Raw genomic sequence first — 25,977 nt, 5'->3', positions numbered from 1 at the left:
GAATAACACTGCAGAAAGGAGTAGCGTTTCGGATATTTTAGAAGAAAAAAAAATGTGTATATTTTGAGGGTGCCGCTGGGGATGGGGGCGTGGCCCACGTGACCCGGCAGTCAGGAGGCACACAGGTACACAGACACAGGGAGTAAACATACTCAAAACATATCTTTTATTTAGGTTCAAATGCTCTCCTCTACACCCAAAAACAACTCAAAACATAACTATGCTGGCCCAGTGGTGCTCTACTCGCTTAACTTGTGACTTGCAGTGTTTTAAGGGTCTGTTCTGCCTCTCATCTGTAGCGTCTCTCTCTCAGAGTGAGGGCTGAAGCTGAGTCTTTAAGCCAGGTGTTCTGTCAAATTATGCTACCCATCGAAACATGCTTCCTAAAGGTACAGCGCATGCGCTGACTTACACTATTTAATTATTTCTCGTGTATTTTATTATAATAAATCTTTTTTTTTTTTTGGGGGGGGGGGGGGGGGGGGGGTTATCAGCATTACACAACCTGGACTCGCTGCCATTGCACAAACGTGTACATAGAAATTAATAATAATTAATACAACAATCATTATTAAAAAATAACTCTCATTGCCATAACTTTGCCATGATACAGTTATTTATACTATCCGAATATACTAACCTACATCTACTGGGACTTCTACTGGGAACTAGGGCTGTGAATCTTTGGAAATCCCACAATTAGATTCAGAATCGATTCTTGGGGTCACGATTCGTTTTTTTCCGATTCTTTCAAATCGGTTGGATTTCTTTTTTTTTTTCCCTACATACTTTAGCGGCGCAACAACAAACACCGTAACACGACACTACACGCCTCTCTGTAGCCTAATAGGGAGAGGCAGTAAGAGCAAAATCTTTCCCTATCCTGTTGTTGCTGTCTCGCGACACTCACCCCGCGCGACAGTTAAAAAGCTCCATGCGACAGTAGCTCCACCTGTAAAAAAAAAAATCGTTTTTTTTAAAATGAGAATCGATTCTAAATCGTTCAATGTTAGAAACGCGATTTAAGCTCGAAACGATTTTTTTCCTGCACCCCTACTGGGAACATGCCCTAATATAGTGCTTCTTTTGTGTTTTACAGATAAACACACACTATGGTAGCGCGGTTTGACAGGGTAGCACAATTCGACAGAACACTGGTCTCATCTGGCAGCTTAATCAGGTTTCAGATAGGCCTGGACAATAATTCGATATCGGTATTTATCGCGATAAGAAATGTTTCAATAACGGTGATATCACTTTTGTGGTATATCGATATGTATTATGTACAGAATCTGTCACGGACAGGCGTTTTTTACTGGCGTCAGCTCGCCGCAGAGCCAAACACATTCAGCCCCCATAGCTGTGCTACCTCAGTGCGTGATGACGCAATCACACAGGCACGTAGCCAGATAGGCTAGGCTAGGCTAGGTTAAAATGGCTAGGCTAGGCTAGGCTAGGTTAGGTTCAGGTCCGCTCCGCCACGCATCTAAAATGTCTCGAAACGGAGCCGGGACGAGCGGATCCAAGGCTAGGGTAGACTTGGTTCGGTCAGCCGCTGTTTCGCTCGCCCATTCGCGCGTCCGCTTGCTCATCCGCGGCTCCGCTGGCCCAGCCGCGGGTCCGCTCGCTCATCCGTGCCTCCGCTCGCTCATCCGCGGCTCCGCTCGCCCAGCCGCGGGTCCGCTCGCTCATCCGTGCCTCCGCTCGCTCATCCGCGGCTCCGCTCGCCCAGCCGCGGGTCCGCTCGCTCATCCGCGCCTCCGCTCGCTCATCCGCGGCTCCGCTCGCCCAGCCGCGTAACGTTAATACATCTAATCTGTTCCACCACCTCAAGCATCTTCACTACATACAATATTTTCCTTATACTGACTAAAGCACTTTAATAGATTATGTTGAAACTAAGTTATTTAAAGTTTATGAATCCTTTAGGTTTGGTTATTTGACGTGGATATCATGTTGAATACCTCTTGTATTCTGACTAAAGCACTTTAATAGATTATGTTGAAACTAAGTTATTTAAAGTTTATGAATCCTTTAGGTTTGTTTATTTGCCGTTGATATCATGTTGAATACCTCTTGTATTCTGGCTGAAGCACTTTAATAGATTATGTTGTCACTAAGTTATTTATAGTTGAAAAATCCTATAGGTTTGTTTATTTGACGGGAAAATCTTGTTGCTTTTATGTATATAAAGGCTTCTTGTATTATATATCCTAGTTAAAACACTTTTGTTTTAATCTGTTAAATTTGTTTACAATGAATAAGAAGCTCTGCCTCTGTTGTCATTTAAAGTTATTTTTATTTGTAATAGTTATATAGGCTTATGTTTGACAGGGATGTCATGTTATTATTTTGCTATATGCAAATAAAATTGAGCATTCATTTATTTTGACTACTTTTATTTCTAAAGTATTAAAGTTTTTGTGAAAGGATGTTTCAAAGACTTAAACATTTTCATACAGTAGTAGGTACAGATTTCCATTAGATAGATTGATACAAAAAGTGCAAATACACAGTTAAATAATAATTTAAATTTGCAGTGCAAGCTGCAGAGATTGCAGGGATTCTTTTTCTGAGGCCTTCAAAGTATTTATCGATATCGAAATTATATCGTATCGACCGAAATTTAAGGAATATATCGTGATATAAATTTTGGCCATATCGTCCAGCACTAGTTTCAGACCAGCTGTGACGTTTCAGGCATGGGCTGCGTGTCACTGCCCCTACTTTATAATCAACTGATCCAGGCACAGTTTCCCCAAATGTTTTTAAGTATTAATATAATCTTAAATTGCAGAGAGAATGTTTTAATGTATGACCAGTCTGCTGCTCGATTAACATTACCAAAGTTGCCTAGCATAACTGTTTGTCCACACAGGCCTACAAGGAGGATTAGCATGACCATGCTGGTCCACCAATACGGCTAAAGTGGTTTACCAACATGAATAATATGACCATGCTGGTTGACCAACAGAAATGGCATGAGCATGCTGGTTCACCAGCAGAAATAGTAAGGACCACCACTACGCCTTAACCACTAGTTCAACCACACTAGTCACTAGTTAAATGGAGCTTGGTCAAGTTTAGCCAACTCAGTAAGGATGTAAAACAATAAAAAAAAACATCTATAGATTATATAAGTATAGGTTTATCCAGTTAGTTTGCCAGTACAGGGTATGTCAGGGTGTGTCATTGTTGATTCAAAAGTTAAATCAGTATTTTTTTGTGCTACAATATTTTTTTTACCTGGTGTTGTTCCTTTAAGCAACTTAATATTATTATGCCCTTGTGAACAGAAAAAACAGGATTTGTGTTTTATCTGTTGTTGTATCATACTGCTGTGTAGTTCACATGCACAGGAAGAGTCAGTTTTTTGCATTGCACTGCACTGAGTGTGTTTACACAGAAGCATAAAATCTGATCTGACTGTTCACATTATTTTACATGCTAACAAATTTAGGCAAGGTGTAAAGATAGCAATGAGCATCGTTACATGCCTTGTGCAGGCATGTCTATTGACCAAGATGTATAATCGTTTTATTCCCATTTCAGTTATTTAGTTAATAGTTTTAGTCTAAAAAATTAAAGTAAAAAGTATGTATTACGTATTTTGTCCTGTTTAAGTTTTGTTATTAATTTGAGATTATTGCTAGTATTTATTTAAACAATAGCCTTTAAGTTTTAATACATTTAAATTATGCTAACATTAAATGGATTAAAGCAACTGAGCTAAGCAGTGTTTGAAATTGCACACTTCTACTGCTGTACAGATTTATACTTACAATACTGGCTTTTAGACTAGACTATGCTTTTATTAGTTTCACTACTGTTTCACTATTGTTTAAACTCATTCAGTCCAGTAACAGCAGTGTGTAGCTGGTGTGTAAAGTCACTAGTTATCTGTGGCTGTACTTTACAAAGACAGTTTTTTTCACATATTAATTTTATTTAGTTCTCATCTCGCTTTTGTTATGAAAAACAGGTAATTTAACAAATATTTATTGCCATAGTTTTCATTAAAGTAGACATGATTTCTACTATAAATAAAAAAAAATACTATCAAATTGTTGTCATTTGATATTTTCCTGTTGGATGCCCTCTTTAATAAAATACAAATACACATGACTGTGCTGCTCACTAGGGGTGTGCCATATCGTATGGTACGCAATAATATCGCCAGCATTTTTTAATATCGTGAGCGATATTATTCCCTGAAATATCGTGCCTTATCTCCCACCCCTAATTATGATATCAGGGTACTACTTTTTTACTGTTTTTAGCAAAAGAAAAATTCACACTGTTCTCATTTCCCATCATACATCTACTAAAGACATCTACTAAATACATTTACTAAATAAATGGAGATATTTGGAGTGTATTATTAGTATCATGACATTCTGGATCATTGACTTCTGTTACAAATCTAATAAAATTCTTGTATTTTGTAATATCTCAGCTAGGGGTGTGCCATATCATATCATATGCAATAATATAATTAAATTTTCATTTTGTACAGTAGTGTATTCTTAAAATCATTTTTTAAATTTAGTGTTTTGTAATATCGCCAAGAGTATCGTTATCACGAAAATGCCATGAAATATCGTGATATTATTTTAGGGCCATATTGCCCACCCCTACTGCTCACTTAATTTAACCAATTAAATTTTGGATTTTGCATTAAAAAATTCTGAACTTTGTGTGCTCTTATGAGTTAAAGCAAATAATCGAATTTGAATCTCTTCAGACTGGTAATGTGAATAGAAGCAAAACAATGCAGGAGGCTCTTAGTCATGTTACACAAAAGCTACTATTTGAAATAAAGTGGTGTACTACAATCAGGCACTAGCTTTCTTTCTGTCTCTCTTTCTCTCTCTCTCTCTCTCTCTCTCTCTCACACACACACACAAACACTTCACTTCCTGAACCGCAGGCATTCTTTTTCACATGAATTGCAAAGGTAAAGAAGACCAGGATATGGTTTCACCCTTTCAAGCAACTTTTATCAGCACAGTGTGTCATAAAAACAGAACTAACATTTTATATTTTTGTATAAAGTACAGAGAGGATTTACAAAAGTTCTGTATTCACAAAGCTTACAAAGCATCAAATGAGATTCGTCCGTTCAATCCAACATGAATCAAATCTTTGGTGAAATTTTTTTTATTGAAATAAGAAAAGCTGCATTTGAAGAAGTTCTCAGTCTTTTTTTTAGTTTTTGATCTCTGTGATGAGCGTTTTAGCTCCAGATGTGTGCAAGCGGAAACAGGCACTCGCCCAAACCAGCTGCTTTCCCCCTCCCACTTACGAAGCCTACTCTTTCGTTCTCTCTCTTTCTGATTCTCTCGTTCTTTCTGCTGATTTCTTTCCTTCATGCCTCCAAGGAAAAAGTCCACACACAAATGCGTGACGCGAACATCTCCAGCGCCCACACTGGAAGAACAGTGATGAAAGATAATTACTGATGCCGCTGAATAGACTGATGCCTTTGCAGGATCGCAGGGCTCCATTGGTTGGGCCATTGTTTGGTCCATTGTTTGGTCCAGTCTTTTTTTAGTCAGACTGGTACATTCCCCATGATCACTTGCCTAGTGCCATGGCTTAGATGCTAAGCTCAGAGTCTTCATGTTCAGGCTTCATAGCTCCACGACTCCACAGCTTGTCGATGTCTTTCAGGTGCTGTAAGGACTGGCAGTAGCAGTATCGTGCATCAGCTCAGTCCTCTGCATATTCTCTTTTTCCTTACTGACTGTAAGTCCTGCAGTCATCTCACGTGTCCCAGTTCCCACTACATTCCCCACACTCCCCACACTCCTCGGTCATGTACAGGTAGGAGTTGATGGCTTCCTTTAGGCCCTCACTGACCAGTGATTCTTCCATACCTTCCTTCTGAGGCCCGAAGATCATGGACCTACAAAGAGGAAGACAGTGACAGTTAGACTCGTGTAACATGCAGGATTTTCACTCAGGAACTGGGAATTCAGGAACTGGGATGTTTGCTACCTTTAATTTTTGATAAATACATTTGAATGGCTAGGCAAATTTGGAATAACTCCAAATTTTTCATTCTAAGTAGACCTAGTAGTGGTTATGAGGTAAACTTGAAGGCAGCATTATTAGGCAACTTATTAGAGTTAGAATTCCGTAATGTCACTGCAACTAACAATGCATTTTACGCTTATTAGACAGAATTATATTTATATTTTTAAATGATAAAGCTCATTAAGAGTATCAGTAAATGTCGTGTGACACTCAGCTAAGCAATAATACACGAGAAGGAGTGTTATAATGTGTAATATCGGCACTGTCGAAGATCAACGCAGCAGTGCCGATATTACACGTTATAGCACAAACCTCAGGTGTTTTATTGTGATTATACCCCAGATTCATTATCAATGTTTATTGAAAGATTTTGAGGTAAAGACAGTGAGAAAATATGATCTGTTTGGTTATAAACACTGCAAGTTAAAAAAGTTCTATTGCTGCTCTGTTTGTAGCTGCTCTGTTTGTAGGTGCGCTGTTTGGCTTGTAAGCACTGAATCATTGCTAGAATACCTGTATGTGGTGCAGTAATACATGGAGATTACACAGGTACAGTGCATTACTGGCTGATAATGGCACTCATAAAATGCCTTTTAGCCAATCACATTATGTATAATAACATAGTTAAGTCATTTTGCATATTTTGTTGCTAGTTTTAGCTTGATATTTACTCTGACATGCCCAAAGTCATTGGATAGCAGTATGTAAATTGATCGTGAAGTGTTTACCTCAGCGGATGGATTGGGAACACGGGTGCGAATTACGAGGGGAATTGAGGGGATCTGACCCCCTAATTAAGGCCAAAAGGGGTTAAAACCATAGATACATTTATAAACAGTTCTTCTTACCTAAAAAGTTTAATATTATAAGAATTATTACATATTTATGCCTGGAAAAATCTTGTAATGCAATTTCACACACCCCTAAAGTGGACTGTATCATTCCTTTTTCCCTTTTGTCTGTCAGCCTCACTCATATTATTGGTCATGTTGCTTATGTATTTATTACAGTAGCACAAGCCACAGCAATACCTGTTAGTAGCAGTTATCTAGCTTTAATAAATACACTTTATTAACTTAAGTAAATACCTAACTATTAAAATGTTCGAATTTACCATTCCGTCTTAAATGCTGCTAATTTACTGTTTCGCCTTAAATGCTGCTGTGGCGAAACACAGGCTTCAGGTCTTCCGGTTTTAAGGTTGAACAGAATATTCAAGTAAAAATATCTTTTGTGGACAATATATCGTCTCAGAAATAATTGTGATAAATTATATTTTTGTCATTTTAAGACCATTAAATGCCTCTATGTGCTCTTAAAAGTTCTTGTGGTGTTCTATTATGAAAAGCTCAGACTGGGATCCACTTCCTGTAATGCTGAGAGTAATACTCGTAGAGCGTATTTTACTCTCTACACTCATACTGACCTGTTGACATCTTTCCAGTTGAGAGTGGGCTTCCTGACTGCTACAGGAGGAGGACCGCTTAACACCGGAACGTTATTGGAGCCTTGAATATAGCAGGGTTCTCTCAGCAAACAGCACAAGCCTTCAGACACTTCTGTCCAAAAAGCACACACAAACAACACACACACACTTTCATTAGCCTCACAAACACTAACACTTAAACAATTTTTTTTTTTTTTACTCAAATTTTTGAGTAAAAAAACATCAAAAAGCTTCTTTTTGATTCTTTTTTTCCCCTGTTACTCATGACTAAAATGTATTCACAGATGTGGAGGTGAAATAATTTCCCCCAGTCTGCATATCCACATGCTGGTTTACAGTAAATGTGCAGCGTGGGCGTGCTTACCCGTGTAGTGCTCGACGAGATGAGCCAGAGTGGGGAAGGTGAGCCGGGGGGAAATGTAGTGCCAGCCGTTTTCGATGCGGTGGATTCGGTAGTGTTTAACAGAGCGGCGCTCCAGCCTAGAACTCTTAAGAACTGAGAGTGTGTGACATCCTGTAAAAGGAGGAGAGAGAGAGACAGACAGACAGACAGACAGAGAGAGAGAAAGTTGAGTTTTGATTCAGTTATGATTTTGTTTACATTTTTTGTTTTTATACTGTCATTGAATGACGACCCTCAATCAAACTAAATGCACAAGTAGTTGCTTATTTAGTTAGTCATTCATATGGATATGAATTATGTAGTTTACTCTTTATATTAGAACTGGGCAATATTGTAATAAAAAAAAAATTCAATTCTTTAAATATATGAGCAATTCTCGATTACAATTGTGATTTTTCCCAGTTTCACTGTTTTTATTTGTAAACAGACAGCACCATTCAAAGTGATGTGCAAACTATTGATTATTTTACATTAATTGTATTTATTATTATTATTATTTTTTTAATATATAATGAATAGTAAGCATAGTATGCAAACATAACCTCCTTGTATTTCAGTTAAATAAAAGGAAAAGTGTAAAATATGAAAATCACTGCCACATTCTTTACAGGTTTCCCTCTGGCAGCTTTTGTTTGTAAAGATCACGATTTTCATTTGACTTTGAATTGACTTTGAAAGTCAGTCAGATAGTTTTGTTTTTTTTATCTCAGTCATGGTGTGGTAAATTATGCAACAGTGTGGAAAATGTTTTCTATACATTCCATGGAACACCAGTTATAGTATGGAAAAATAGCATACCAATTCCATACATGCTTGTGTGTATTCCAAGCAAAACTATCTATATCGATAGTATGGAAAATTGTTTGTGTGTAACCCATAGAACACAATTTATATAGATAATATGGAAATTCCATAGAATAAAGTTTATTGGATAGTATGGAATTTTTTTGTATAAATTTCCATGGAACACCGTTTACATAGATGGTATGGAAAATTGCTTGTGTGTATTCTATAGAACACTATTTATATAGATAGTATGGAACACTGCTTGTATATATTCCACAGAACACTGTTTATTTTATATAAATAGTATGGAAAAATGCTTGTGTGTATATCATAGACCACAATTTATATAGACAGTATGGAAAATTGCTTGTATATTTTCCATAGAACACTGTTTATTTTATATAGATAAAACGGAAAAATGTTTGTATAAATTTCATGTTGCACCATTTATGTGTGTGTGTGTGTTTTTTTTTTTTTTTTTAGATGTATTCCTTGCAACATTATTTATATATATATATATATATATATATATATATATAGCTAGTATGTACATTTCTGGTATATATTCTTTAGAACACCGTTCATATAGATTCATATTTATATAGTATGGAAAATTAACTACTTAGTGTGTGTGTCTGTGTGTGTCTGTGTGTGTGTGTCTGTGTGTGTGACTTACCTTCTTCTGTCTCACTCTCTCTGATGAGAAAGGAGCCAACCTGGTTATATGGTAGGAGAAGCAGTTCTTCTGACTTTTGCCTGCCGAGGCCTACAAACTGCCACCTGCACAAACACACACACACACACACACAGTTACTTACAATTTAAAAATATAATAATACACTGTTTTTAGTAACCATATCTAAAAACCCATCTCACACTGCTCTCACAACAATAGTGAGGAAAAAAAAGATAAAGAAAGAGAGAGAGAGACGACTTTATGAGAGAAAGTGAGAATTAATCAGGGGGATGATGAAGGAAAAGAGGAGGAGGGAGAGAAAGATCAAGCTCAGATAAACACTACACAGATGAGTGGTTTGCACACTGCAGTGGAGAACGAGCGACATGCATGGAAAGAGCTTCTAACTGTACACACCTGTGACACCACCCCCTCCCCCCCACACACACACAGGCATTTACATGTTACCCCTGTTTCATATTGCATTTAAATACAGAAATACACACAGCCCCACTTAGAAAACTCCACAGCTGACTCAGTGCCCCCCGGTGGAAGACCCTCTAGATCACCCAGGTGACATCATATGTGATTACTGTAATATGTCAGCCCCCGTGTCAGCACTGTAATATAAACAGAGATATTGCTGTGTCTGGAAAATGACTCCATTAATAACCGTTTTAATGGAGAAAAAAAACAGCAAAACTAGTATTAATGAGGGGGTCAGTGATAATTTGGTTTCCAAACCTGCTGAAACTGCCAACTTTAAAGGAATAGTTTGGTGAATAAAGGCCTGTGTAAATAACCAGCAATGGAAGCTCACAGCTGCCAACACACTCTAACTAACTGTACGTCATACAGCACCTAAAACCCACATAAACACGTCTGCTAGCTCTAGCTTACGTCTACTGTTTCTGAAACTGTATGACGTATTACTGAGACCAATGTTTGACTTTCTGATTTTTTTTTTATTTAAAGAAAATACTTATCAGCCATAACATCAAACTATGGTTTGTCAAGTCTGGACCGAGATTTTGGTACTCTAGTCCAAGTCAAGGCAGTGACATTTGGTATTTGAGTCTAAGTCAAGGCCAAGTCTTTTAATACTCGGGTCTAATTCAAGGCAGAGACTTTTGGTTCTTGAGTCTAAGTCAAGACCTAGACTTATCCTAGTCGAGTCTAATTCAAGGCCAAAACTTTTGGTTCTTGAGTCTAAGTCAACGCCAAGACTTTTGGTACTCGAGTCTGAGTCAAGGCAGAAACTTCTGATATTTGAGTGTAAGTCAAGGCAGAGACTTTTGGTACATGAGTCTAAGTCAAGGCAAAGACTTTTAATACTTGAGGATAAGTCAAGGTCGAGACTTTTGGTACTCTAGTCTAAGTAAAGATCGAGACTTTTGATACTCGAGTATAAGTCAAGACTTCTGGTCCGCGAGTCTAAGTCAAGGCCACAACTTTTGGTTCTCAAGTCTAAGTCAAAGGCAAGACTTCTGTTACTGGAGTATAAGTCAAGACCGAGACTTTTGGTACTCGATTCTTGAATCAAGACTAACTAACTGCCCATGAGCTCACGTGAAAGACTGGGGTTCAGTTTCCAGTGTTGGTGACTATGTTCTTCCAAACCAATTAGAGTTCTTTGGCAAAACTTTTTAAACTACAACGGCCCAACTCTATGACAGGAATTACCATGTAAGTCACTCAGAATAAGATAGTCAGCTAAATGCCGTAGATGTTAATGTGAAAGTTGTCATCTGAGACAGAGGCATGGAAATGTAGACTAAGACTAGGATGGTTTAAATGTTGTAGCTGTTCTGTGCATGAATAATTAGATTGTAATGTAATGTCATTTTACAGAAACTGATCCTCAATTGACGAGCAGGAGCACATTTTTGGTGTACGTGTGTAGTGTTGGTTAAACTGTACCTGTTGTAGACTTTTGCTGTGTAGTTGCTGGGGATGTAGCTCTCTCTTCCTGTAGATGAAGAGCTCACTTTCCACCACTCTCCCTCACTGCAATAAAAACACACCAGTTATTAAGTGCCAATTTTTCATGTTAGCTCTAATTCTGTTAATAGTTTAAAAAAAAAAAGTTTTCAAGCTTTAGCGACATTAAAGCAGGTTAAGTATAGGAAATAACTTGAAATAATACAGAGTCTAGTGATCTCAAATAGGATGAAGGTTAGAAGTAAACTTCGAAAGCTTTTCAGGAGAAAAAGATGTATTTTTAAATGGTCTTTTTTAGGGAACAAATCATTTGTTAACAACTTACAGCAGGTATGCAGATAGAGAAATAAATTAATGCAAATTATTCACATCTACATCGGAAAACCCTTTATCTGTATGCAAGCAGTGTTAAAACAGACTGTGCCATTTCACACACTACTGTTTTTCTCAACCCTGGTCTACACACATTGGTCTATATTTAGACTTCCAGACTAAATTTAGTTTTTGGTATGTCAAGATAGCAACCAGATTAATATTTCTGATAGTCTGATTATCCTGTCTGATTAGGAGGAGGAAGATAAAGCTCAAGCTCAGATAAACACTACACAGATGAGTGGTTTGCAGCGCTGCAGTGGAGAACGAGCGACATGCATGAAAAGAGCTTCTAACTGTACACACCTGTGACCCCCCCCCCCCACACACACACATACACACACACACATTTACATTTTAAATTTTCTCTGTTTCCTATTGCATTCAAATACAGAAATACACACAGCCCCACTTAGAAAACTCCACAGCTGACTCAGTGGCCCCCGGTGGAAGACCCTCTAGGTCACCCTGGTGACATCATATGTGTTTACTGTAATATGTCAGCCCCCATATTGCTCCATTAATAACAGTTTTAATAGAGAAAAAACAGCAACTCTAATATCACTAATGGGGGTCGGTGATCATCTGGTTTCCAAAACTGCTGAAAGTGCCGACTTTAAAGGAACAGTTTGGTAAATAAAGACCTGTGTAACTAACTAGCAATGGAAGCTCCCAGCCGCCAACACACTCTCACTAACTGTACGTCATACAGCACCTAAAACCCACATAAACACGTCTACTAGCTTACACTGCTTCTGCCACTGTATGACGTATGACTGAGGTCAATGTGTGACTGTATTTTGGCTGAAAGTCTAAGCACATTTTTGGCATACATAGATTATATCCAGATTTATTTTTGAGATATTACACCAGTATATATGTGATGATGCTCATCTGTATCTGATATACACATTTATAACTTACAAAGAGACTGGACACCCTGGTAAATCTTTATATGCTAAAGAAGAATTGATTTATGCAGATTTTTTTTAATCTTTAAATTTTTTTCTTTTATTATTATTATTATTTTTTTTTTTTTTTGTACTGATTTTCACATTTTTATTAGTATTAAAGTAGCACAGCCAGCATCAGGCAGCTGCAGTAGTATGGCCTGTGTATTGGTTTAAAATGATAGCCTTATTGGTTCATACCAGTGATTTCGTCTCCTCTGATTGGTCAAAGCTATAGCTGTCTCGGTCCAGAAAGGTCTAAAAAAAAGTTTGGTGCCTGTTTTCGATACTTTGTATGACACGCGGCAAACGCCAAACAAATTCTTAAAAACTGAAATGCTTCCAGTAATCTGCTTTGAGAACAATATTTGTAGTTTAGGCAGTTTAGAAGTTAGGCACCTTAAATACCTTTTCTCATGATTGGATACACCTGGCTATGAAGTTCAAAGCTCAATGAGTTTACCAAACCAATTTTGTGCTTCAGTAAAAAGTAGTTAGGAGTATTCAAATCAATAAAATGATAAGGGTGCCCAAACTTTTGCTCCGGTCAAATTTTGGTTTAATGCATATTGCACATTTTCTGTTAGTACAATAAACCTCATTTCAATCCTGAAATATTACTGTGTCCATCAGTTATTAGATATATCAAACTGAAATGGCTGTTGCAAACACCCAAATATTTACAACTAAAAATGATTAAGATTAATAGGGGTGCCCAAACCTTTTCATATGACTGTATATAATAAGCAAAATAATGATCACTTTTTGTATTTTTTTGGTTGCAATTTAGAAAAAAGTATCCAAAAAAAAAAAAGGACCGTTTGGGTATCGGTAGCAAATCTAAAGTACTGTAACGGTATCAGTATCGAAAGTTTTCTTTTCGATACATTATTTTATATTATATTATATATCTATTTCCTGTACTTGCTGTAATTTTTGGGAAGGAGGGTAACATAATTTCAATTCTCTGTATGTCCTGTACATATGCAGTATTGACAATAAAACTACTTGACTTGACTTGAAAATCTTAAAGCTCACCTTCCGTCGTTTTTTCTTTCATTTTAAAATGTCTAGTTGTGGTCTCTAGTATGAATGAATGACATGTGAGCCGTTTTTGTAAAAAAAAAGTGCTCAGGTGTCTCTGTATAGCTCTTTTTTAATGGACTGTTTTAGGGGTGTGTCCAAAATGACCGGATTCCAGCTTTGCTCATGAATATTCATACATGCAAACAGCATGCAAATATCTCTCCTCTGATTGGCTAGGAGCACTGCGACGCCCCTCCACCGCTCTGCCGCTCACTGCCTCCCACCTCCTAACTGATGAGCGGTGATGTTGCGTCGCTTCAGCTCCGCCTCTGGGAGTTTCTCGAGCCAAGGTGGGCTGGTCTGTGAGTTTCTGCCTACGTAGGCAGAAAGATAATTCAAAATTCACCCGTTTTTCGGAGGGGGGGAGGGGGGATTTCTTTGCTTAGCTCCTGCAGACAATGGGGGCTGCAAAACAGTTTAATGTGCAGGTGTACACATTCAACTCGGAGAGACCTACTGTATTCCACAAAAAACAAGAAAAATCGGATTTTCGCGGAAGGTGAGCTTTAAAACAATACCCCAGCCTAGTCAGAGCTGTCCTGCACAGCAGCAAAAAGGTCCTGTGTTCCACAATAAAACACCTGAAAATGTTTTAAAACATTTGACCAGTGGAGTATGTATCTAGTTTCATAAAAGTATTCTTTCACTTAAAGCAATTACTAATTACTAACACTAATATAAGAGGAACAGAGCTTACTCAGACAGCACGTTGAGTCTTTCCCCAACTCTGATATTGTACTCAGAGGGACCTCCTGACGGATAGTCATACAGAGCCACCACCACATATCTGCCGTTATCTAGAGAAAAAAAGAAAGAGAGGGGGGGGAGGGAGGAAGGGGGGGGGTTGATTTAAGATAAGTAAAAATACACACAAAAGCGCACGCTGTATTTCATCACTTTACCACATCACTCCTCTTCTTATGCCATAAAGTTTTCTTCACATCTTTTACAGTCTTAATGTGTTCACACCGTTCTCTTTTCTTCTGTACCTCCTTCATCAAAAGCATAGAGAAGATGAATATGAAATACTGTACTTTAAAGCAGAGGCTCACTGTGTTTGGTTTGTACTTTGTTTAGGTTATACTTAGCTCTCTAGCTCGCACATTTACCTCTGATTAAACTTTTTGGGATTTGTATTTTTACTTTTTAGACTACTTGATTTTAGTTCAAGTGGTTTTAATACACGTTTGATACCACAGAAACAAGAACATCCTAAAAGAAAATATATTTTTGTGTACTTTAGCTTTTCTTTTTTGCTGACAGATACATTTGGACACACATTTTCCTATTCAATGTGTTTTCTTTCTTTTTATGTTTTTTTAAATTGTAACTTTAATATTGTAGACTATATAAACTCTATACAGGAACACATACAGAATTATTATTTTGTGAACGAAAAGTGTTAAAGCATATTCTGTACTTTTATATTCCTTAAAGTAGCCATATTTAGTTTTGATTACAGTTCTGCGGTATTTTATTCTCAGTGTTTCTGGAGGTGCTAAACAATAGTTGCTTCTTTTTTTTTTACACTGTGAAGCTCCAGCTCATCCCAAATTACCATTTCAATTTGGGGGTTAGATCAGGGGATTGTGAAGAACAAACACTTTCTATTTCACTTTTTATTTAATTCCATATGTGTCTCTTAACTGTTTTCATGTTAAAAATGAATGGACAATGTAGAAAATAATTAAATAATGGAAAAAATATATATATTGAATGAGAATATTGAATGTCCGAATCTTTGACTGGTACTGTATGTACTTTTGAGCAAAATGTATCAGTAGCATGTCCTTATCTGTATTTTTCCACCATTGAGTAAACCCTAAAACATGGTGTTTATGTACCGTGCACTCATCTTGTAAATAATGCAGCTTTTTTCCAGTCTTGTCAGAAATATCATATCTTAACCCAAAACTTGTTTAGGAATCTTTGAAGTTTGAACTTTAATGTTATAATGTCTTCTTTTGCTTTAAATGATCACATGTACTTAAGCTGCAAGGCTCTGATAAGCAGATCCGGATCAGATTCAGCTGAATTAGCAGCGTTTCATAGTGTGGGCTGCATTCTAAGCAGGATGCATTTCTCGGCTTCTATGCCTCTGAAGGCTGTTCCAAACTGAAGGATCCTTTTTATAGTGTACAGCCGAAAAATGCAGCTGATGCTCAGCATGATTTGAAGCCCTCAGTTGCCCAAAAAAGAGAGAGCACACTACAAGAACTGGGCAAAAAAAAGTCTAGTGCAAAAATTATTAAAAAATTTAACATGATTTATAAATTGTCAATTAATATTTCTACAGCCATCTTGAAATTAAGGCAAGATAAGTCGACTAAAAAGCACAAAAGAATAGGTAGGATAGCTCTATAATATTCATTAATTTCCACAGAATAAATTTTGCAATCTTTTCCCCATCCTACCTATTTGATTCTGTTAGTCAGTTGACTTATCGTGACTTAATTTCAAGATGGCAGCACCTGAAACTACAAACTACGCAGCGTGTATTAACAATATGTGCATTTTTTTTAAAAGTTCTCAGTGGCTTGTTTTAAATGTCACTGCCCTCAGAATTCTATCACTGAAGTGTGGAGCTACTTTGAGCTTGTTCATGGTGTAAAAATAGTGATTTCTTTGCATGGGCAACTCTATGCCCCTATCTCTTGCATTGTAAGCCTGTTGGTAGCATCATCTAAAAGTGCTGTATTGTGGAATGCTGAGGAAGAATGGAGTTGGTCTATTTGACAAAGGTTCATATTCATTATCATGTTTTACTACAACCCAAGTCCATTTCACACCAGATTTCTACTTTAAGTTGTTAATTGACATTACACTAAATCTGCAATTTATCGATTTAAAGCTTCTGCATTCACAATAAAGCACTGGGCTGGAATAATTTTCCTTCCTGGCTTCAGCGTTGGCACTCATCCCTTGTATACTTATACTAAATGTATACTTAAGTTATGTTATTTTGGAACCAATAATTTGTACTTAATTACTACTTATTTGTAATTAAAATGATATAAATTTGCACTAAATTCATACTAAGTATACTAGTCATATGTTATTTTTGCCACTATTTAATATAATTAAGTATATTTGTGTGAGCTGTCCGACTGAACATTAAAAATCTACAAAAAATGTGAATAAAATATAGATTAAACATCACATTCATTTTGAGGATTCATACTTAAATTATATTAAATAGTAGCAAAAATAACATACGACAAGTATAATTAGTATGAATTTAGTGCAAATTTATCATTTTAATTACAAATAACTAGTAATTAAGTCCAAATTATTGGTTCCAAAATAACATGACTTTAGTATACATTTTTTACAAGGGATCCCTCGTTCTTAGCCGTTAGAAGCATGTTGGCATGTTTGCTAGGGTATGTGTTAGTGTGTTCTGGCAGTGCGGTGCTCACCTATAGTATGGGGCTCAGTGGGCTGGTCCTGGCTCAGCAGGGCTGCACGTTGAGCTCTTCTACTCCGGCCTTTACTGGGCCAAGTGCCCATGCTGCTCCGGAGCGCTTGCAGGTGGAGGTCAGAGGATCTGCAGGCTGCAGAGAGAACAGTGAGAAGTGAGAAGACAGCGAGTTTTAGCTCTGCACTTTCATCAGAGGAGCTTTTGTCTGAGTGCACTTCTGTGATCACATCCGCAGATCAAAGATGAAAGCATGAAGTTACAGTTTGTTACAAAGGAAGAGACGTACAGTCGTGTTCAATCACGATGTTCACAGACGTTTAGTTTAGTTTTAAAGACTTAAATGCATACATAAGCTTTTATGTTTTTTCCCACACTGTCAGCTGTACAAATGTCGTATATACAGCTCTGGGGAAAAAAAGAGACCACTTAAAAATTGAGTTTCTTAAATTTTACCAAATTGAAAACCTCCAAAAGCAGTGTGTAAGACTGGTGGAGGAGTTTTCTGAACTCTTAAAACTTTATGAATATGAACTTGTTTTCTTTGCATTATTTGAGGTCTGAAAGCTCTGCATCTTTTTTTTTTTTTTTTATTTCAGCCATTTCTCATTTTCTGCAAATAAATGTTCTTAATGACTAAATTTTTATTTGGAATTTGGGAGAAATGTTGTCTGTAGTTTATAGAATAAAACAACAATGTTCATTTTATTCAAACACATACCTATAAATAGCAAAATCAGAGAAACTGATTCCAATTTTTCCCAGAGCTGTATATATTCATATATATTCATGAGGGTAAATGGCTTCTACACTTTGCCTAATATCAAAAAATATTTAATTCCCATTGTATGTCTTTCAAGAAACCTTGAAAGGATGGGACCTTCTGAGCTGAAGTAAAATTTCTTAAGTTTTGGTAAAATGTTTTTTTTTGTTTTTTTTTTTAAACTTTAATTTTTGAGCAATGGCATTCAAATTGAGTCTGATTTTATACTGATAGGTTAAAAAACACTCTCTTTTTAAAAATGAACACACATAATAGTGTTGTCTTTCTTTTTTTTTAAGTCTGCAGCACGGTGTTCATTTATTATAAAAGTTTTATGGATGCGCAAAATTAAGGTTGACCAATCAGAGCTCTGTTTTCATGGTAGCAGACAAAAAAGAGCATTAAAAAAATGGGGTCAAACTGTTTTTTTGAGTGTAGCAGAACATAAGCTTTTCTAATGTTAAATACCGACTATAAAAATGCGAAGGCTGAAGAAAATACAAGGTGGGGAAAAGCTGAAGCTTTTTCTAGTGTGGAGGAGGGGAACACCTACAGTGTATTAGGGTTTTTCTTTGTTATACCTATATATATATATATAGTTGCACTACTGTTATACAGGTTCTATTTATACTTGTACTGTTATTCACTGTGATTCATCCCTCTTTAATCACCCAACCATCACTATCGCACTATTGTCTTGTGTCTTTTTGCCTCACATATGTCTATGTCTGTGTCCTTGATGTACTGTACATAAAGTGTCTCCCATTCTTTTATATTTAAAATTTTATTTTATGTACTTTCTGTAATTTTTGGGAAGGAGAGTAACGTAATTTAAATTCTCTGTATGTCCTGTACATATGCAGCACTGATGGTAAAAACTACTTGACTTGGCTAAAAGAGAGCAAAATGGGACAGAGAGCAGAGAAAAGGAAAGCGTGCAAACGATGTATGAGAGCTATGGAGTTTCTAGCTCTGTTTTCTCAGTAGAAGACAACTTATTCATCACTTTTTGATTGCTAAATAAATATTTGTAAAATTGTTATTGTAGAATGCGGTAAACATATATAACAAATATTAAGAACATGTTTATACAAGCTTGCTGCATCCTAACACAAAGGCCTCTAGTAAATCTTAAACTAGGCTTTCAAATCAGTTCAAGCCATTTCACTTTTTGAATTTGTTAAAGTTGAAAACATTGTATTATTTGTTTGGCAGGGTGTTTGTCTTTCTACTCGAACAACAGGAGGAAGGATGTAGCAAAACCGCACCTTCAGTTGGACCAGCACTTTCCAACCACAGTTTCAATATCACAAACAGATCGGTCTTACCTAGGGCACGAGGAGAACGAGGCCAGGCTAAAAATAGGCAGAGAACAATGCTGACGTGCCGCCGTTATCTACAAATACACCTGAAGTGCAACAGCAGGCACCTCTCACTGCCTAATTATCTGCGTCAATGAAAATAGGCCTTTCATGTCATTAGATTGCAATAAAGAAGTGAATCAGATGATGAAGTGTTTCACAATTCTGACCCACTTAGTGAATTATGGGGGGCACAGATCAGCGCAGCCACATGCAAATGCAGAGGCATCTGTACGTCTGCTGCTGCTGCTGCTGTGAGGTTTCCTGTAAGTGTTACCATCTTTCAAGTCTCTAATGCACCCATTTTTTAAGAGTGGCTTCTAAAAAGGGTTTGATTTAAAAAAAAAAAAAAAAAAAAAAAACGACTACTGCATCCGTTTCTTCAAGCTGGGGTGAATACAATAAATTCAGCATGAATCATTATATTTATAATTAAATGCCTAGAAGATAATTAAGCACTTTCAATGAATCATATATCAATATTATTAGTTTATTTTATTTATATATTTATCTTTGGGATAATTTAATTGCGTTAATGGAAATTAAATGAAATAAAAGTCTAAATAAAGCAAAACGTAGAAAGAATAACTCCGGAAATGGAAAAGGAAAAATGGTTGTTATTCTGTATGTTTCTTTATTGGAAATAATCAATTATGGGATTTAGTTTAGTTTTTCAGCTATTTCTATTAATAAAATGTTTAAATTTATATTTATTAAACATTGACATTTCTACAGCTATACTACAGCTTAAGAGGGGCTGTTCAGCAAAAGCAATAATTTAATATTGAACCAAAACAACTTTAACTCAAAAAAAAAAAGAGTATGTTATTTAAAAGGTTTTCTTAGTAAATCTGTCAAAAACTGTTATCTCCAACATGTTAAATTCACAGAAGGAGGGCAAATCCTTCTCAGCTTTTCAGATTTCTCCCGAAATGTTTTAAGCTTTATTGGCCACGGCATTTTTTTATTAAAGTGTATTTATTTATTCTGACATTTCTACAGTTGTGCTCGTAAAATAAGGGTTTTTTTAGTAAAATAAAGGGTTTTAAGAACCAAATACCTACTAAAAATTAATTTTTTTAATGATTCTTCTCTATAATAGTATCTGTATCTGCAACACATAAAACAATCAAATCTCCTAAACGTTAACTTAACCGGAAAAGTAAAAGTAAAAAAAAAAAAAAAAAAAAAAAAAAAAAACTCTTAAATTGGAATTGCATTCAATTTAACCCAAATTTAATGTTCCATGCGATTTTGGAGCATTTCTATTGGACCCTTTACACAATATAAGCCCTGTAACTGACACTAACTGAAAATCAAATACAAGATTTTTACTTGACCCTGACCCTAAGGTTCCATACAGCACTGAGCAGGAGTCTATGAACGCTCTAATGCAGAACAGATGAGCCGATGGCCACCTGGTTTAACAGATGGGTCTCGCTGGGTCATCAGGGTCTCCAGGTCCAAAACACTGGCCTCACTCCAACGAGACGGAAATAACTTACTCCCTACTGACCAATACATTACATATCATACCATCCATCCACACACCAGCCAGTAAACGTGTGATGATGGTGCACCTATATACCTATACATTATTCTATAAACTGTATGTATGTACAGTATATTCCTGAGCAAATGATGTGTATGTGATTTGGTTTAAGTTTGCAGAGCACTAAAATAAAAGTACTAGATGCTTTTATTTTTTTTAGTAGTATAAATATAACGTATTGTATGAAAACAGAACGTTTGCCACATTTACAGCTGACCAAAAGTGAAAGTGACCCTTATGCACACAAGGGAAACTGCACCCTACCTGGTTAATACCTACACTCTCAAAAACAAGGCATCCTAACAGTTCTTTGATCTTTAATAAGTAATTAATTTATTACCATAATTTTTAATGGCTTTCTTTTGAGATGAGAGCACGACCATGATTTAGATATAATAGAATACAGCTCTGGAAAAATTAAGAGAACACTTTAAAAATTATGTGTTTCTTTGAATTTAACAAGTAGAAAACCTGGAATATAATCAAGAGGAAGATGGATGATCACAAGCCATCAAACCAAGCTGAACTGCTTGAATTTATGCACCAGGAGTGCAGGCATAAAGTTATCCAAAAGCAGTGTGTAAGACTGGTGGAGGAGAACATGCCAAGATGCATGAAAACATGGTTAAAGAAACAGGGTTATTCAACCAAATATTGATTTCTGAACTCTTAAATGTTTATGAATATAAACTTTGTTTTTTTTTTGTTTGTTTGTTTTTTTTTTTGCATTATTGAGGTCTGAAAGCTCTGCATCCTTTTTGTTATTGCAGCCATTTCTCATTTTCTGCACATTAAGGCTCGAAATGACGATTTTTATTTGGAAATTGGGAGAAATGTTGTCAGTAGTTTATAGAATAAAACAACAATGTTCATTTTACTCAAACATCAACCTATAAATAGCAAAATCAGAGGAACTGATTATTTTTTTCCAGAGCTGTATGTTCTTGTAATAATTAAGTACTACAGGTCCTCAACAAAGGGGATGGTGGCGGGAAAAAATACACAATAAACATCTTTTACACTATAAAAAATGTCTTGTGGTAAAACACTTCCCTCATTTATTTTTGCCCACTCAACTTAACTCTTCTGGGTCATTTTTTTGGCATCTTTTTTAACTTTTAAAGAATTATATGCCCAAAACAAGCATTATATAGTTTGAGTATCAATACATGATACACAGATGAGTGGTATTGCTTGAAATAACCCCTTTTGGTCCATTACTTTTAGCACTTTTGAAGAGAGTTGAGACAAAAAGAAACATATACACATATGAAGGCCTATTGATAAACACACCAGCTGTGAAGCTTTTGGAACATCATATGCCTTCAGGTATCAGGATTAGATCTGGATTATTAGACTAAATCACATTATATAAATGCAAGTGTAAACACCAGGATGTAAACTGAGTATGTGAGGCCTTTTGGCTCATTGCCTTTTTTTTTTTTTTTTGCTAAATCAATTTAAAATTAATTGTTGCTGAGACGAAGCTGGATAAAAACTTTAAAATAGCTATTCAAGCTTCCAGGTTACAGTGTACCAGATGCAAGTCTGATTCTGCTACAGCATCTTTTCACTCATGTTCCTCAACTTAAAGACTTAAAGTTCAAACGCCACCAACCAGTCTTAACTGCTTTGAGCTCCTACTCACCTCATGTTTCTTCACAAGGCTTTGATAGAGCTCCTTTATGCTCCTCGGCTGAAGATCATCCGGTATGAATTGAGTTGAAAGGCCCTCTGTCTGTAAAGTTTTTCGATGTGAATCAAAAGTCCTTAAAAAAAATACAAATATACAAAAAACCCAAAGCCTGGTCCAAATGTTCCTGCGACCTGTAAAATTTTAGCTCCTGTTAGGGAATTACGTTTTTTTTTTCCTCAAAATTAGCTAAAAATGGGGAGATCAAGTCTGAGTGAAGGTGCTGTGAGCTGTGAGCTGAAGTCTCCTGCTGTGGTGAGGACTCTCATACATCTGATGTACAACCTGAGAGAAGCAGATGGTTTTATGTACCACACACACCACACACACACACACACAAAACACACACAGCATGCAGCAGCAGCTTCCTGTGACGAACAGGTCTGAGTGACAGTCAGCCGCTGACGCACAGAAGATTCGTGAAAGTGTACGTGAAAGAGATTGCAGAGGGCTGCACTACACAACACTTGACATCAATAGATGTTCACTACTTACACTGTAAGAGCTTTGATGTAGACCCACACTTCAGTTCCTCATGACTGCATTCATTAAATGTTAGTTTTTTTTCCTGGCCAAAAAAAAAGGTCACATACTCTAATATTTAGTTGGACCACCTTTTAGTTTTAGCATTGTTTTCACAAGCTTCTGCAATTTTCCAACATTAATTTTTCAGCAAGATCTTACCTATATTGATGATTGAAGATTTGCAGCACTGTGTAAAGTCTTCTCCAGCACATCCCAAAGATTCTCAATGGGGTTCTGGAGGTCTGGATACTGTTGTGGCCAATCTATGTGTGAAAATGATGACCTCAAAATCAAAGCCCCATGAATCCTGATTTTTTTTTTTTTAATATATATAAAAATTAGTAATGCGTTGGACAATTTGTAACTCGATTTTAGTACTTTCAGCAATCTATTTAGAGGTTTTCTCTCATTAATGCATGCCAATAATTTGATCCTTCTAAAATGGATCTTTTTCACAACCCTATACTATAAGGTTCACTTAAAATCCTTTAATTTTCCCATAAATCTTCAGTGCTCCTTTTAATCTGGTGCGTCTTATGTATGTATTTTACCAGTCAGGCTGTAAGGAGTAGTAAAGCCACTCTGCTGAAGTCCAGCATCATACAGGAATTACATATTTTCTCTCAGATAAATCCAGATGGTGACCCTTTTTTTTTTTTTTTTTTGGCCAGGTAAAGTATCGTATTGAGTATTAGTTTATGAATGTAGGCATTGTGATCATAAATAAGTAATAGATACGAATCATAGACTGTATATAGCTGGACAGAGCATAGTCTCTCAAAAGTGAACCCACCACAGGTCGGGCGCCCCCTGCTGTTCGGTTGCAGAAAGCTGTGTAACCCCACCCACCCCCATGGGTTTCAATGGCAAAACAGACAACTTTCAATCACACGTTTTTTCCAATATACTGTAATTTTACCTCCATTATTTAAATGCAACAGCTAGTGTAACCTCTGCTTATATTGTTAAAGTTGTATATCCCCACAGAATTCGGTTTTTAAAACTTTATTCGGCTCTATTCAAAAAAGGTGTGGTTATGGTAAAAGGGCTGGTTATGGGCGGGACCAATAACAGACCGTCAGCTCCGCTCCGCCCCGCTCTGCAGCCTGTGACCGCGAGGCAGCCCTCAGGGGTGGGGTTATTTAAATGAGTAGGCTGTCTCTCCACAGCCTTTCTCCCTCCTCTGGTCTCTACTGCGCAGACTCGGGTTTCAGGATCGCCACTTTTATTTACAGTCTCTGATACGAATTATATAATTTGACAGATTTCTTTTTTTGAGTGACTTTGTTTGGATACGGCCTTAGGATACGTTTACATACGTTGACATGGCTTTTTGCCATGTCAAATCGGATCTTTTTAAATCAGATTTGAGTCACTTTGGGAGACCTTGTTCAGACTGCCAGCTCATAACCGATGTTTGCCATATTTAGATTCTCTCAGGCATTTGAGTCCTGAGGGAATTATGCTGTTATGTGTGTGTTTTGTCTTGGTCTGCTTGTCTTGTCATCAGGATCTTTCATATGATAGTTTTATTACTAGTGTTTGCACTGGTTTTATGTTGAGTTTGTGTGTTATTTGAAATAAGGTATGTGTTACTTTGGTCAGCACTTGGCTTTTAAATGTGCTATAGAAATAATGATGACTTGACTTATGCTCCTAAGACCCGAACTGTTGCATGGCATGCATTTTTTTATTTCTCTTTGCTGTTTGGGCCAATTGGCACCTGATTATTGTAAAAACAAGAATTATCTTTGTACATGATGTAGTTTCTGAAAAAAAAGATCTGTCCACATATGAGGACTTTAGTTTTATGTTCAATAGAAAACAATGAAGTCACAATTAGTAATGATGTGCAAAACATTTATTTTGTGCCAGAACACAGCAGCATTTTTTAAGAGCAAAACAAAACTAGAAACAACAAAAGTGCTGCTTCAACATGAGGAAATAACAACATTTACATTTCTGAACAAAATGGAAACTGTAACGTGGTGATAGTATAATGGCCTCATAAAAGGACACCAGGCCCTTGTAAAGCAAAATAGAGTGTTGTGGTCTAGACAACACAAAATGTGGAAGCCAGGACCTAGGAGGTTAAATACCAAACTAGTGGTTTTAACATTCCAAGGAGTTGAGTGTTCCTCACAGGGCTTCCCTTTGGGTTCCTCTTGCCACTGTGTCACCATAAAATTGGCATCTCTGTGGTGCTGCTCATAAGAGGCGTGGACCTGGTTTTCTATGTAAAGCTGCTTTGTGACAACCTTTGTTGTAAAAAGCGCTTTAGAAATAAAATTGAAATTGAATTGAATTGAATGTATGGATTTGAATTGAACAGAACATATTTTTTGCTATGTTGCAGAACAGGAGATGCACAGCATAAAAGTGTTCCTCAAAATTCTGCAGGGATTGCATGATGCAATTATATAAACATGACCCAAACTCTCAAAAGATGGTTGCCAACATCTTGCAGAATCCATGCCACTAAGAATCGAGGTCATTTTGAGAGCAAACTAAGCTCTACTCGGTAGCTTTATGGTGTTTGTAAGTGCTCAGTGAATGTATCTAGAGCACAGATTTTAGAAAATGATTATTGTGTTCTGCAGTCGATGGAAAGTGGTAGTCAGCTCTTTTCTAATATCTCTCATCACTGATTCACTAAAGGGCTGTTTTTTTAGTGAATGTGTGTGTTTTTGTGTGTGTGTGTGTGTGTGTTCGTGAGAAGGTATGTGCTGAGCAGTTCTAGAACTTACGTTAGCGATTCTATAAATAGCTGCTTCTCAAGTATGTCACCTGTGGCCAGATGTACAAAGAAAGAGTGCGAGAGAGAAACAATGCAACGCCGGTCTCTGCGGTCGGAAAAAGTTTGCATTTGGTTGGAAAATTTCATCAGATGTGCTGCAGTCGCCTCAGCTCATCAAAATAATCAATCCAATCAAGTGTATCAACACTGTCTGTAAAAGGATGAAGA

At 36.7% G+C, this 25,977-nt stretch overlaps 1 protein-coding gene across 2 annotated transcripts; it reads right to left on the bottom strand.

The window, feature by feature from the left end:
- Window positions 1-4,975: 4,975 nt before the first annotated feature.
- sla2b (Src like adaptor 2b) lies at window positions 4,976-22,775 on the bottom strand. 2 transcript variants are annotated; one of them, XM_022677325.2, is made up of 8 exons: window positions 22,443-22,775; window positions 17,120-17,254; window positions 14,398-14,497; window positions 11,272-11,358; window positions 9,352-9,455; window positions 7,851-8,000; window positions 7,466-7,598; window positions 4,976-5,908 (listed from the first exon to the last, which is right to left on the bottom strand). In XM_022677325.2, the coding sequence occupies exons 2-8, from the start codon at window positions 17,208-17,210 to the stop codon at window positions 5,767-5,769; spliced, it is 807 nt and encodes a 268-aa protein (XP_022533046.1). In that variant the 5' UTR covers window positions 17,211-17,254; window positions 22,443-22,775; the 3' UTR covers window positions 4,976-5,766. The 2 variants fall into 2 exon arrangements, with proteins under 2 accessions (XP_022533046.1, XP_022533047.1); XM_022677326.2 differs by having other exon boundaries at window positions 7,466-7,595.
- Window positions 22,776-25,977: the final 3,202 nt, after the last annotated feature.

This window comes from Astyanax mexicanus, chromosome 13 (assembly GCF_023375975.1).
Source record: "Astyanax mexicanus isolate ESR-SI-001 chromosome 13, AstMex3_surface, whole genome shotgun sequence".
Taxonomy (NCBI): Eukaryota; Metazoa; Chordata; class Actinopteri; order Characiformes; family Acestrorhamphidae; genus Astyanax; species Astyanax mexicanus.
Note: the sequence above shows the minus strand (reverse complement) of the source record. Positions and strands in the feature narration are given on the sequence as shown.